General features: G+C 41.6%; 1 protein-coding gene across 1 annotated transcript; it reads left to right on the top strand.

The window, feature by feature from the left end:
* The first annotated feature begins 9,379 nt into the window (after positions 1-9,379).
* Positions 9,380-12,650, top strand: LOC116468204 (olfactory receptor 5B12). Its single transcript, XM_032151803.2, has 2 exons — positions 9,380-9,570; positions 11,477-12,650. The coding sequence occupies exon 2, from the start codon at positions 11,496-11,498 to the stop codon at positions 12,438-12,440; it is 945 nt and encodes a 314-aa protein (XP_032007694.1). The 5' UTR covers positions 9,380-9,570; positions 11,477-11,495; the 3' UTR covers positions 12,441-12,650.
* The last annotated feature ends 663 nt before the right edge of the window (positions 12,651-13,313 follow it).

Genomic DNA, 13,313 nt, shown 5'->3' with positions numbered 1-13,313 from the left:
TAGTCCTTTGGGTACATACCCAGTAATGGGACGGCTGGGTCAAATGGTATTTCTAGTTCTACATCCCTGAGGAATCGCCACACTGACTTCCACAATGGTTGAACTAGTTTACAGTCCCACCGACAGTGTAAAACTGTTCCTATTTCTCCACATCCTCTCCAGCACCTGTTGTTTCCTGATTTTTTAATGATGGCCATTCTAACTGGTGTGAGATGGTATCTCATTGTGGTTTTGATTTGCATTTCTCTGATGGCCAGTGATGATGAGCATTTTTTCATGTGTTTTTTGGCTGCATAAATATCTTCTTTTGAGAAGTGTCTGTTCATGTCCTTTGCCCACTTTTTGATGGGATTGTTTGTTTTTTTCTTGTAAAGTTGTTTGAGTTAATTGTAGATTTTGGATATTAGCCCTTTGTCAGATGAGTAGGTTGCAAAAATTTTCTCCCATTTTGTAGGTTGCCTGTTCACTCTGATGGTAGTTTCTTTTGCTGTGCAGAAGCTCTTTAGTTTAATTAGATCCCATTTGTCAATTTTGGCTTTTGTTGCCATTGCTTTTGATGTTTTAGACATGAAGTCCTTGCCCATGCCTATGTCCTGAATGGTATTGCCTAGGCTTTCGTCTAGGGTTTCTATGGTTTTATGTCTAACATGTAAGTCTTTAATCCATCTTGAATTAATTTTTGTATAAGGTGTAAGGAAGGGATCCAATTTCAGCTTTCTACATATGGCTAGCCAGTTTTCCCAGCACCATTTATTAAATAGGGAATCCTTTCCCTATTTCTTGTTTTTGTCAGGTTTGTCATGAACAGACACTTCTAAAAAGAAGACATTTATGCAGCCAAAAAACACATGAAAAAATGCTCATCATCAATGGCCATCAGAGAAATGCAAATCAAAACCACAGTGAGATACCATCTCACACCAGTTAGAATGGCCATCATTCAAAAGTCAGGAAACAACAGGACAACAGGTGCTGGAGAGGATGTGGAGAAATAGGAACACTTTTACACTGTTGGTGGGACTGTAAACTAGTTCAACCATTGTGGAAGTCAGTGTGGCAATTCCTCAGGGATCTAGAACTAGAAATACCATTTGACCCAGCCATCCCATTACTGGGTATATACCCAAAGGACTATAAATCATGCTGCTATAAAGACACATGCACACGTATGTTTATTGCGGCACTATTCACAATAGCAAAGAGTTGGAACCAACCCAAATGTCCAACAACGATAGACTGGATTAAGAATATGTGGCACATATACACCATGGAATTACTATGCAGCCATAAAGAATGATGAGTTCATGTCCTTTGTAGGGACATGGATGAAACTGGAAAACATCATTCTCAGTAAACTATTGAAAGGACAAAAAACCAAACACCACATATTCTCACTCATAGGTGGGAATTGAACAATGAGAACTCATGGACACAGGAAGGGGAACATCACACTCTGGGGACTGTTGTGGGGTGGGGGAAGGGGGAGGGACAGCATTAGGAGATATACCTAATGCTAAATGATGAGTTAATGGGTGCAGCAAAACAACATGGCACATGGATACATATGTAACAAACCTGCACATTGTGCACATGTACCCTAAAACCTAAACTATAATAATAAAAGAATAAATAAATAAATAAATAAAAGAATTTGCAGTTTTTTGGCAGAATGGTCATTTTCACAATATTGATTCTTTGGGTGTCCATTTGCATGAAATGCCTTTTTCCGCCCCTTTACTTTATGTTTATGTGAGTTATGTAAGTTTACATGAGTCCTTATGTGTTAGCTTAGACTCCTGAAGGCAGCAGATGGTTGATCAGTGAGTTCTTATCCATTCTGTGGTTCTGTTCAATGTTAGTATTGAAATGTGAGGTATCATTGCATTAATCGTGCTCTTTGTTGCCTGTGTGCTTTGTTTTTTGTTTTTGCTTTTTAACTTGTATTTTTGTTTTATAGGTTCTGTGTGATTTATGCTTTAAAGAGGTTCTATTTTGAGTGTTTCCAGGATTTGTTTCAAGATTTAGATCTCCTTTTAGCAGTTCTTTTAGTGGTGGTGTGGTAATAGTGAATTCTCTCACCATTTGTTGAAAAAGACTGTATTTTTCCTTCATATATGATGCTTAGTTTCACTGGATACAAAATTCTTGGCTGATAATTGTGTTTGAGGAGGCTGCAGATAGGGCCTCAATCCCTTCTAGCTTGTAGCATTTCTGCTGAGAAATCCGCTGTTAATCTGATGGGTTTTCCTTTATAGGTTACCTGGTGTTTCTGTCTCACAGCTCTTCAGATTCTTTCCTTCATCTTAACTTTGGATAACCTGATGACAATGTGGCTAGGTGATGATCTTTTTGACATGAATTTCCCAGGTGTTCTCTGTGTTTCTTGTATTTAGATATCTAGGTCTCTAGCAAGGCCAGGGAAGTTTTCCTCAATTATTCCCCCAAATATGTTTTCCAAGCTTTTAGAATTCTCTTCTTCCTAGGGAACACCAATTATTCTTGTGTTTGGTCGTTTAACATAATCTCAGACTTCTTGGATGCTTTATTTATATTTTCTCACTCTTTTTTTTTTTTTTGTCTTTGTTGGATTGGATTAATTCAAAGACCTTGTCTTTGAGCTCTGGATCTTTCTTCTACTTGTTCAATTCTATTGCTGAGACTTTCCAGAGCATTTCACATTTCTAAAAATGTATCCAATATTTCCTGAGTTTTTGATTGCTTTTTCTTTAAGCTATCTATTTCCTTGTGTATTTCTCCCTTCACTTCTTGTATTATTTTTTGGATTTCCTTGCATTGGGCTTCGCCTTTCTCTGGTGCCTCCTTGATTACCTTAATAACTAACCTCCTGAATTTTTTTTCAGGTAATCAAGGATTTCTTCTTCATTTGAATCTATTATTGGTGAATTAGTGTGATTTTTGGGGGTGTTTTGTTTGGATTTTTGGAGTATATTATCAGGGCTGGTTTCCTGGTTCCTTCTAATTTGGGTAGTCTCTGTCAGAGGGAAGGTCTAGGGCTCAAGGATGTTGTTCAGATTCTTTTGTCCCATGGGTTGTTCCCTTGATGTAGTATTCTCCTCCTTTTCCTATGGATGTGGCTTCCTGTGAGCTGAGCTGCTGTGATTGTTGTCTCTTCTAGGTCTAGCCAACCAGTTAGTCTCTCTGGCTCTGGGCTGCTACTGGGGGTTGTCTGCACAGGGTCCTGTGATGTGAACCATCTATGGATCTCTCAGCCATGGATACCAGTGCCTTCCAGTGCAAGTAGCTGGGGGCTGGGTGGGGGTGGGGGGCAGGGTGGTGAAATGGACTCTGTGAGGATTCTTACTTTTGGTAGTTTAATGCTCTATTTTTGTGCTGGTTGGCCTTCTGCCAGGAGGTGACACTTTCCAGAGAGCATCAGTTGTGGTAGTATGGAGAAGAACTAGTGGTCGGTGGGGCCCTAGAACTCCCAAGATTATATGCCCTTCAGCTACCACAGTGGGTAGGGAAAAACCATCAGGTGGGGGCAGGGCTAGGGGTGTTTGAGCTCAGACTCTTCTTGGGCGGGTCTTGCTGTGGCTCCTGTGGGGGATGGGGGTGAGATTTCTCAGCTTATTGGAATTGTGTACCTAGGAGGATTATGGCTGCCTTTGCTGAGTCATGCAAATTGTTAGGGAAGTCAGAGAAAGCTGGCAGTCACAGACCTCACCCAGCTCCCACAGAAACTGAAGGACCAGTCTCACTCCCACCATACCCCACCCCAACAGCCCTGAGTCTATTTTTAGGTGGTGGGGGAAACGGGCTTGAAAACTTGCCCCAGGCTATCTGCCTCCCATCTTCAAAAGAAAGGGGTTTGGTTGTTCCCTTGCCTGTGGAATCTGCACACCAGATTTGCACCCTCCCCAAAGTTCTGGCCAGGAGGCTTCTTGCCCCATTCAAATTGTTATAGAGCTCAGCTAAAGATTTCCTTCTGTGTCCAGAATTGGTGGGTTCTTGGTCTCACTGACTTCAAGAATGAAGGCGCGGACCCTCACGGTGAGTGTTACAGCTCTTAAGGTGGCACGTCTGGAGTTTGTTCCTTCTGATGTTCGGATGTGTTCGGAGTTTCTTCCTTCTGGTGGGTTCATGGTCTCGCTGGCTCAGGAGTGAAATTGCAGACCTTCACGGTGAGTGTTACAGTTCTTAAGGCGGCGCGTCTGGAGTTGTTTGTTCTTCCCGGTGGGCTCGTGGGCTCGCTGGCTTCAGGAGTGAAGCTGCAGACCTTTGCAGTGAGTGTTATAGCTCATAAAAGCAGTGTGGACCCAAAGAGTGAGCAGTAGCAAGATTTATTGCAAAGAGCAGAAGAACAAAGCTTCCACAATGTGGAAGGAGACCCGAGCGGGTTGCTGCTGCTGGCTCGGGCAGCCTGCTTTTATTCTCTTATCTGGCCCCACCCATGTCCTGCTGATTGGTAGAGCCGAGTGGTCTGTTCTGACAGGGTACTGATTGGTGCGTTTACCATCCCTGAGCTAGCCATAAAAGTTCTCCACATCCATATCAGATCAGTTAGATACAGAGTGTCGACACAAAGGTTCTCCAAGGCCCCACCAGAGCAGCAAGATACAGAGTGTCGATTGGTGCATTCACAGACCCTGAGCTAGACACAGGGTGCTGATTGGTGTGTCTGCAAACCTTGAACTAGATACAGAGTGCTGATTGGTGTATTTACAATTCTTGAGCTACACATGTAAGTTCTCCAGGGCGCCACCAGAGCAGCTAGATACAGAGTGTCAATTGGCGCATTCACAGACCCTGAGCTAGACACAGGGTGCTGATTGGTGTATTTACAATCCCTGAGCTAGACATAAAAGTTCTCCACATCTCCACCAGACTCAGGAGCCCAGCTGGCTTCACCCAGTGGATCCTGCACCAGGGCTGCAGGTGGAGTTGCCTGCCAGTCCCGCACCATGCGCTCACACTCCTCAGCCCTTGGGTGGTCGATGGGACTGGGCGCTGTGGAGCAGGGGGTGGCACTCGTCGGGAAGGCTCGGGCCTCACAAGAACCCATGGAGGGGGTGGGAGGCTCAGGCATGGCAGGCTGCAGGTCCCAAGCCCTGCCCTGTGGGAAGGCAGCTAAGGCCTGGTGAGAAATTGAGTGCAGCACCGGTGGGCTGGCACTGCTGGGGGACCCAGTACACCCTCTGCAGCCACTGGCCCGGGTGCTAAGCCCCTCATTGCCCAGGGCTGGCAGGGCCTGCTGGCTGCTCTGAGTGAGGGGCCTGCCAAGCCCACACCCACCCGGAACTCCAGCTGGCCCGCAAGAGCCACACGCAGCCCCGGTTCCCACTTGCACCTCTCCCTCCACACCTCCCTGCAAGCTGAGGGAGCCAGCTCCCACCTTGACCAGCCCAGAAAGGGGCTCCCACAGTGCAGTGGTAGGCTGAAGGGCTCCTCAAGTGCTGCCAAAGTGGGAGCCCAGGCAGAGGAGGTGCCGAGAGCAAGTGAGGGCCATGAGGACTGCCAGCATGCTGTCGCCTCTCACTTCTCCCTGTGTAGTTTTACCCCCTGCTCCTCTGGACACCCTTCCAAGGATCCCTGTGGTGCCAAGCAGGAATGGGCTGTTTGGGGACCCAGCGAGCTCCTAGGACCTTTCTGATCCTTCCTTTACCCCTGTATTTCACTCAGCTCTCTAAATTGACTCAGCTCCAGGTAAGGTCAGAACCTTCTCCCACAAACAGACCTTCAATTTCTCTAGTGGGGTGTATGTGTTTGGGATAGGAGGTCTCCCTTTCCCACTTCTGCGGTTGGGGCACTCACGGTGTTTGGAGTGTCTCCCGGGTCCTGCTGGAGCAGTCCACTTCTTTCAGAGGGTCTGTGGTACTCTCGAGATTGATGGTTTGTTCTTGCAATTGATCTGGAGCTTAAATTCAGAATGTGAGCCTCCACATGCTGCTCTGTCCAGAACTATAATCTAGTCCAGCCTCCCCTCTGCCATGATGATCTCCATAGGCTTTCTTCATTTCTTTTTATCCTTTTTACTTTTTTCTTCTCTGATTTTATTTTTTCAAATAATCTATCTTCAAGTTTACAAATTCTTTCTTCTGTCTGATCAATTCTGCTGATGACCTGCATTTGTTATTTTATGCATTGTATTCTTTCACTCCAGGCTTTATGGAGTTTTAAAATTTTTAATCTCTTTGTTAAACTTCTTGTTTTGCTCATTTATTGTTTTACTGGTTTCAGTTTGTTGTCTCTTTGTGTTCTCTTTTAGTTTGCTGAGCCTCCTTAAGACAACTATTTTGAATTATTTGTCAGGCAGTTTGTAGATCTCCATTTCTTTGGGGCTTGTTACTGGAAAATTATTATTACTACTATTATTTGAGACAAGGTCTTGCTCTGTCCCCAAGGCTGGAGTGCAGTGACACAATCATGGCTCATTGCAGTCTCAAACTCCTGGGCTCAAGTGATTCTCCTGCCTTAGGCTCCCTGGTATCTGAGACTACAGACATATGCCACTATGCCCACCTAATTTCTTTATCTTTAGTAGAGACAGGGTCTCGCTATGTTGCCCAGGCTGGTCTTCACCTCCTGAATGCAAGCATTTTTCCTGCCTTGACCTCCCAAAGGGCTGGGATTATAGGCATGAGCCACTATGCCTGGCTGATATTATTGTTTTGGTGGTAATATATTTCCTTGTTTTTTCATATATCCTGTTATCCTTCATTGATGTTTGCACATTTGGTAGAACAGTCACCTCTTCCAGACTTTATGTGCTGGTTTCACTGGGAAAAGGCTTTCCCTTAAGGGAGAGTGCTATGGCACTGACTGGGAGAGATGTGACAGTTTGGGCTCTGGCAAGGGTGCAGTGGCATAGTCTTTGTGCTGCTCTGTCAACTTAGATTGGCATTGGTGAAGATTGCAGGGATTTTTAGAAGCCAAGACTGTGGGTATCAATAGCAGCAGTAAGAGCTAATGGGGTCTTCAGTGGTGAAGGCCACTGAGGTCTTCTCAATCTCTTTTTATTCCACAGGGCAATCATGGCTGAGGAGATCACTTTTGGCACAGTGTCCAGTGGGTACACTTGTAGTTGTGGTGACACTGATATCAGATGCATGGTGCTTGTGCAACCGTCATGGAGTCAAGATCTGAAGCATGGACGTGCACAGAGGCACAATCACTCTGGAGTCTGAAGTGTCGATGACATGAATGCCTTGGGTGTAGATGCCCCACTGATGCATTGATAACTGTGTGTGGGGCACAGATGCTTGTGAAGCAGCTGGGAAGCTGGGGGCCAATGTCCAGGCATGTGCAGAGATATAGTGGCTCTAGGGTCCAGAGTGTAGGTTTGCTCAGAGCTACAGTGGCTCTGGGCTCTGGGCCTCAGGCTACCCAATATTGTAGTGGAGTTGGTGCATGGAGTGTGTATGCACACACAGCAACTGGGGCTCTAAAGTGTGGGGTGTGGCTAACCTGTAACAGTAGAGGCTCCAGTGTTTGAGGCATGTGCAACGTTGGAAGGAATGGTGGCTTTGGCCATGGGGCAACAAAACAGTTGCCCCTTCTAGGAGCATTGGTCCAGCAGTGTTTCCTTTTCTAGGGGCTCCATGGTGGGGATGGCTGTTGATTATCTTGGTAGTGAAAGATGGCAATGTTCTCTGTAGAGCAGGTTGCTGGGAACAATGGTGGCACTCATAACATGGTTGATAATGCTAGGACTTGCTTTTCTTTGTTCCTAGACATCTCTAGACATGTCAGGTAATACATATCTCCAACACATTTCTTTTCTATGTGGTTATTCCCCTCCCACCTGTTTTGTTTCACTATGTTGCTACAGGTTTTTAAATGGTCCCTTGAGTCCTACTAAGGCTATTATCATTCATGGATAATTACTGGTGGATTTTTTGTGTGGGGGAAGAGGATTGTATCTCCTATTCTGCCATCTTGTTTATGTGTCACTCTGTTTGTTTTGTTTGTCAAGGTTTCTTTGGTGGAGGATGCTGAAATAGAAATTGACAAGGAAGAGGTCTAGTTATGAAGAAAACATACTGGCTTCTTTTAGATTTTGTTAACTTTCTTGAAACTTGGGTTCTTTACTGCATACATTTCATTTTGTTTGGAATGATCTTTTCCATACTAGTTCTTTGTCATTTTTAAACTTGGCTTCAGCCAAGTTTTTTTTTTTCTTTTCTTTTTGCGCCCGCTACCACACCAGGCTATTTTTTTGTATTTTTTAGTAGAGACGGGGATTCACCGTGTTAGCCAGGATGGTCTCGATCTCCTGACCTCGTGATCCGTCTGCCTCAGCCTCCCAAAGTGCTGGGATAACAGGCTTGAGCCACCGCGCCCGGCCAAACTTGGCTGAAATCTTAATTTTCCAGAGAAAACATTCTGACCAAACAATATAAAGTAGACATTTTTTATCTCATTTTATGTATAGTTACGTGCTTATTCCACACATATATATGTACATATGTATTTATATGTGTAAATATGCATATTTACGCATGTTTCTTAGGGGGTTTATTTGCTTACTGCCTATCTTCTCCATTAGATTTAAACATCATGGGCACAAGAATGATGTTTATTTTGAATGGGTCTATGTTCTCAGCTGTCAGTACTATGGCTAAAATCCATTTGCAATCAATAAACAGTTGATGAATTAATATTTCTTCTCAATGGTTCAAACATTTAAGGTGAATTAAAAGAAATACTAATCCCTGAAGTCCACATCCCTTATTTAATGATAAAATGTATGTCTCTGTCTCTTAGTATTTATGTCAAATAACAGTCTTGAAGGGCAAGCTGTGGCTTAATTTGTGCATTACCCAAGAGAATAACTGAAAGTAACATAAATACACTCATGATCTCCCACAACAAGCAGAGCTGAATCCCCATAGATACTTTAATCACCTGATTTCCAGTTATGTGAGATAAAGTGTTTCGTAGCCCTCATAGAGTATGTGTCCCCTGAGAGCTCCATGGCCATACAATTACCTCCTGGTTCCCACTTTTCAACTGATCAAGTACATATATGATTCCATTTGTCTTCGTATTACAGGGAGCAGCCCCAGAACCAGAGTCACTTTGACCATTTATTTATTTGTCTGATTGTCAACAGTCATCTAGTAGTAACTATTGCCTTCTCCAAAACTGATATATAGCAAAGAGCCTGCAACAATGTTTAGAAAAGAAAACCAATAATAATTATATTAATTGAGGTTATGATTATCACCTCTTACCAAGTATAAGAAATTATAGGTTTCCTATTCTTTTCTTACCATAGCAGCAGTTTTCAGGCTGGATGTTGTTGGGGCTATCTTTTATTATTTTCTTTTTTATAGATTCAGCTATTGATATTCGAATGGGTTAAGAGACTTATCTACAAAGAAGGAGCAGTAAATACAGGAGTAGAGCTCTTGTTAGCTGATCCCAAAGCCAATAGCATTTTTCTTTCAATTTCCCCCTGCCTCTAAAGAACTTTAAGCCTTTTGGCCAAACACTGAAGAGCGGTCTCCAAAAAGTTGTTTTCCTTCTTTAAAGGACTTAATTTCTGATGTGACATTCACTTATATATGAAAGTGCTGGACGTGAATTTTGTATTTCTCAGGGAGAAAGGTAAGTCTCTGGATCAAATCTATTGTCTGCACAAAGTTGTAGGGGCAGAGGTAACTAGAAAAATGCACCAACGTACCCATTTCTCCTTTGGTTTAATCAGAGATTTGGCTCTAATATTTTGACTGTTTCTTTTATCTGTTTCACACATCCAGAGGCTATATATGTTGAGTATTCCTCATCTAAAATATTTGGGAACAGAAGTGTTTTGGATTTTGGATTTTTTTGGATTTTTGAATATTTGCATGTTTATGACCTATATTGGGGATGAAACCCAAATTTAAACACAAAATTCATTTATGTTTTATATATACATTATATCCATAGCCTAAGTAATTTTATATAATATTTTAAATAATTTTTGCGCATGAAACAAAGTGTGTGCTACATACTTATGTGTGGAATTTTCCATTTGTAGCATCATGTTGGTTCTCAAATAGTTCTGGATTTGGAAGCATTTTAGACTTTGGATTTTTGGATTAGGGATTCCCAACTTGTTTTTCTAAGCACTAATGAGTTTCTATTAGAATATGTATACTTATCATGTGACATAAAGAAAAAGCACAAGAAGGCCTCGAGTCCCTGCTTTACAAAGAATAAGATTACATTACTTTGAACAAGTTATTTAAACTATTTATTTCTCAGTTTTCTTTTTCAGGAAATATGATAATATTAGTTCTCTTAATTCTAGAATTGTTGAGATAATCAAATGGAATATCAACATAAAATTTTACCATAATCTGGGAGCCCATACTAATATTTTTTTAAAAGACAGAAGGAATGGTGATTAATAAATGAGGAAGAAATCAAGCTTACAAGCCAGTTATAAAATGCACTGAAATAGAGATGTGCAAAATTACATAGGTCACAACTAACCATTGGAATGAGGAGACCTAATCTCATGTTCTAATTCTGCCACTAAAAACATCTGGTCATTGGACACACAATTTATTAACTATATTATGGACTGACTGATGGTCTGCAGTGTAGATGCGATTAACATCTATCACACAGTTCTGAGCAAATAAGAAAACACTTCTCTCTCCTTGGGAATGGAGATAAGAATATTCTGAACTTAAACACAATATTTATCAGTTTAGATATCTATCTGGTCAGGAAATGTATCTCGTGCATTAATGCAAACCTGGCAATTAGCATGCAACATGGTGCTCCATTAGAAATTAGGGCTTGTAGAGAGAATGAAGAAATGAACACATCCAGGGATTTATGTTGATTGGTCAACTGGTTGGTATTACTGAAGAGTCATGTTCTTTTTAACTTTTTGAAGATTTTTTTAAGGGTTGGAAGTGGTTATAAACATTTGTGGATCCAGTTATTGTCATTTAACTGAGATCCAGAAATGTAGGTTATTTGCATGAAGCCAAGAAAACTGGTAAGTATATTTGATTCCTAATTTCATGCTATTCCATTCTTCACATTGACTTACAATGATAGATTTAATTACTCCATCAGGCAGTCAGTCAATTAAATAAATTACTAGCTTGTGCCCAGTTTAGATTGAATGTAAAAGATTTAAAGGAATTTTTCTTTGTGATAAAGAGTTAAGGCTTTAATTCAAAGTGACTTGGCTTTATATTTCACCTGTTACAATTAATTAGTCTGATGATCTTGTATGAATCTTTCCTTTTCTGTACCTTAGTTCAGTAATCTATGAAATTAGGAGTTTGGGATGGATTACCTCCAGAATCATTTTATTAAGAATGCTCTATGAATTATTGTAATTTAAAGTTACATTTTGTGGTCATGGGCATGTTTTAGATCCAGGGTTCCTGGAAACAAGTAATTGCAATACTGAAATAAAGCACAAAATGGGCATGATGATTGATCTCAGTAGTCCTCCCTTCCTCCCTCCATTTATCATTCTGATTCTGTCTTTTCATTTCTACAGGGCAGCTACATAATTCCCAATGGAGAACAACACAGAGGTGACTGAATTTATTCTTGTGGGGTTAACTGATGACCCAGAACTGCAGATCCCACTCTTCATAGTCTTCCTTTTCATCTACCTCATCACTCTGGTTGGGAACCTGGCGATGATTGAATTGATTCTATTGGACTCCTGTCTCCACACCCCCATGTACTTCTTCCTCAGTAACCTCTCCCTGGTGGACTTTGGTTATTCCTCAGCTGTCACTCCCAAGGTGATGGTGGGGTTCCTCACAGGAGACAAATTCATATTATACAATGATTGTGCCACACAATTCTTCTTCTTTGTAGCCTTTATCACTGCAGAAAGTTTCCTCCTGGCATCAATGGCCTATGACCGTTATGCAGCAGTGTGCAAACCCCTGCATTACACCACCACCATGACAACAAATGTATGTGCTTGCCTGGCCATAGGCTCCTATGTCTGTGGTTTCCTGAATGCATCCATTCATACTGGGAACACTTTCAGGCTCTCCTTCTGTAGATCCAATGTAGTTGAACACTTTTTCTGTGATGCTCCTCCTCTCTTGGCTCTCTCATGTTCAGACAACTACATCAGTGAGATGGTTATTTTTTTTGTGGTGGGATTCAATGACCTCTTTTCTATCCTGGTAATCTTGATCTCCTACTTATTTATATTTATCACCATCCTTAAGATGCGCTCATCTGAAGGACGCCAGAAGGCCTTTTCCACTTGTACTTCCCACCTTACTGCAGTTTCCATCTTTTATGGGACAGGCATCTTTATGTACTTACGACCTAGCTCCAGCCATTTCATGGGCACTGACAAAATGGCATCTGTGTTCTATGCCATAGTCATTCCCATGTTGAATCCACTGGTCTACAGCCTGAGGAACAAAGAGGTTAAGAGTGCCTTTAAAAAGACTGTAGGGAAGGCAAAGGCCTCAATAGGATTCATATTTTAATTATAAAGAACTCAGAATAAGATAATTTTTTCCACCTCATATTAATCTTTGTCTACTAAGTCCAATATTTGGGCTTCCTCATGGACAGTTTCTATCGACTGTTTTCTTAAACATATGAATTGGCCATACTTTCTTCGTTCTTTAAGTGACACTTTTTTTGTTAAAATCTGGACATTTTAAATAATAAAAAATAGCATATTCTAAAAATCAGATCTCTCCTCCCATCTAAGCGTTGTTTTTGTTGGTGGTGCTTTTGTTTGTTTAGTGATTTTCCCGAGTTACTTATGTTAATTCTGCATTTCTTGTTGTGTGTTGCCACTGAAATTTCTACTCAGTTAGGTTAGTGGTCAACTAACAATTGGACAGAGTTTTTTAAGTGCTTTAAATTGCTAATTCTCTGAAGACTTATGCAAGGGGTTTGCATGTGTGTGTTGGAGCATGTTTTCAGTGCTGCAGCAGTTTAAATTCTGCCTTTAATCTTCATGTCCTCTTTGTGCAGGGCCTCAAGGTCAGCCACAAATGAAACATTAGGTCCTCTCAGGTCTTTCCTGTGCATACACAAGGCCTTGCCCATATGCATGATTTTTGCAATTCCCAGGAATATATGGGAGCTTTTCAAAGCCCTCTGGATTTCTAAAGCCCTCATCAATTTTTTTTAAGAGTTTGATTGGATTATTGTATACTCTAACTGATATTTACATTTTCAGGCAATTGCAATGTTAAACAATTGCTGCTCAACACTTTGACACTCTAGGAATAAAACTTTTTCACTGAGTGAACTGAATCTGGTGAAATAGAGACAAAATTGTGAATGGGGTTTTCCTAGGAAGCTGCCAAATAGGTGAAACAGTGACAATTCTCTGGGAAGCAGGC

Source organism: Hylobates moloch, unplaced genomic scaffold (assembly GCF_009828535.3).
Source record: "Hylobates moloch isolate HMO894 unplaced genomic scaffold, HMol_V3 SCAFFOLD_5, whole genome shotgun sequence".
NCBI lineage: Eukaryota > Metazoa > Chordata > Mammalia > Primates > Hylobatidae > Hylobates > Hylobates moloch.
This window is presented reverse-complemented; position numbering and strand designations above follow the sequence as displayed.

Coding starts and splice junctions, on each gene's coding strand:
- LOC116468204 (XM_032151803.2), top strand. CDS start 11,496: ATGGAGAACAACACAGAGGTGACTGAATTTATTCTTGTGGGGTTAACT.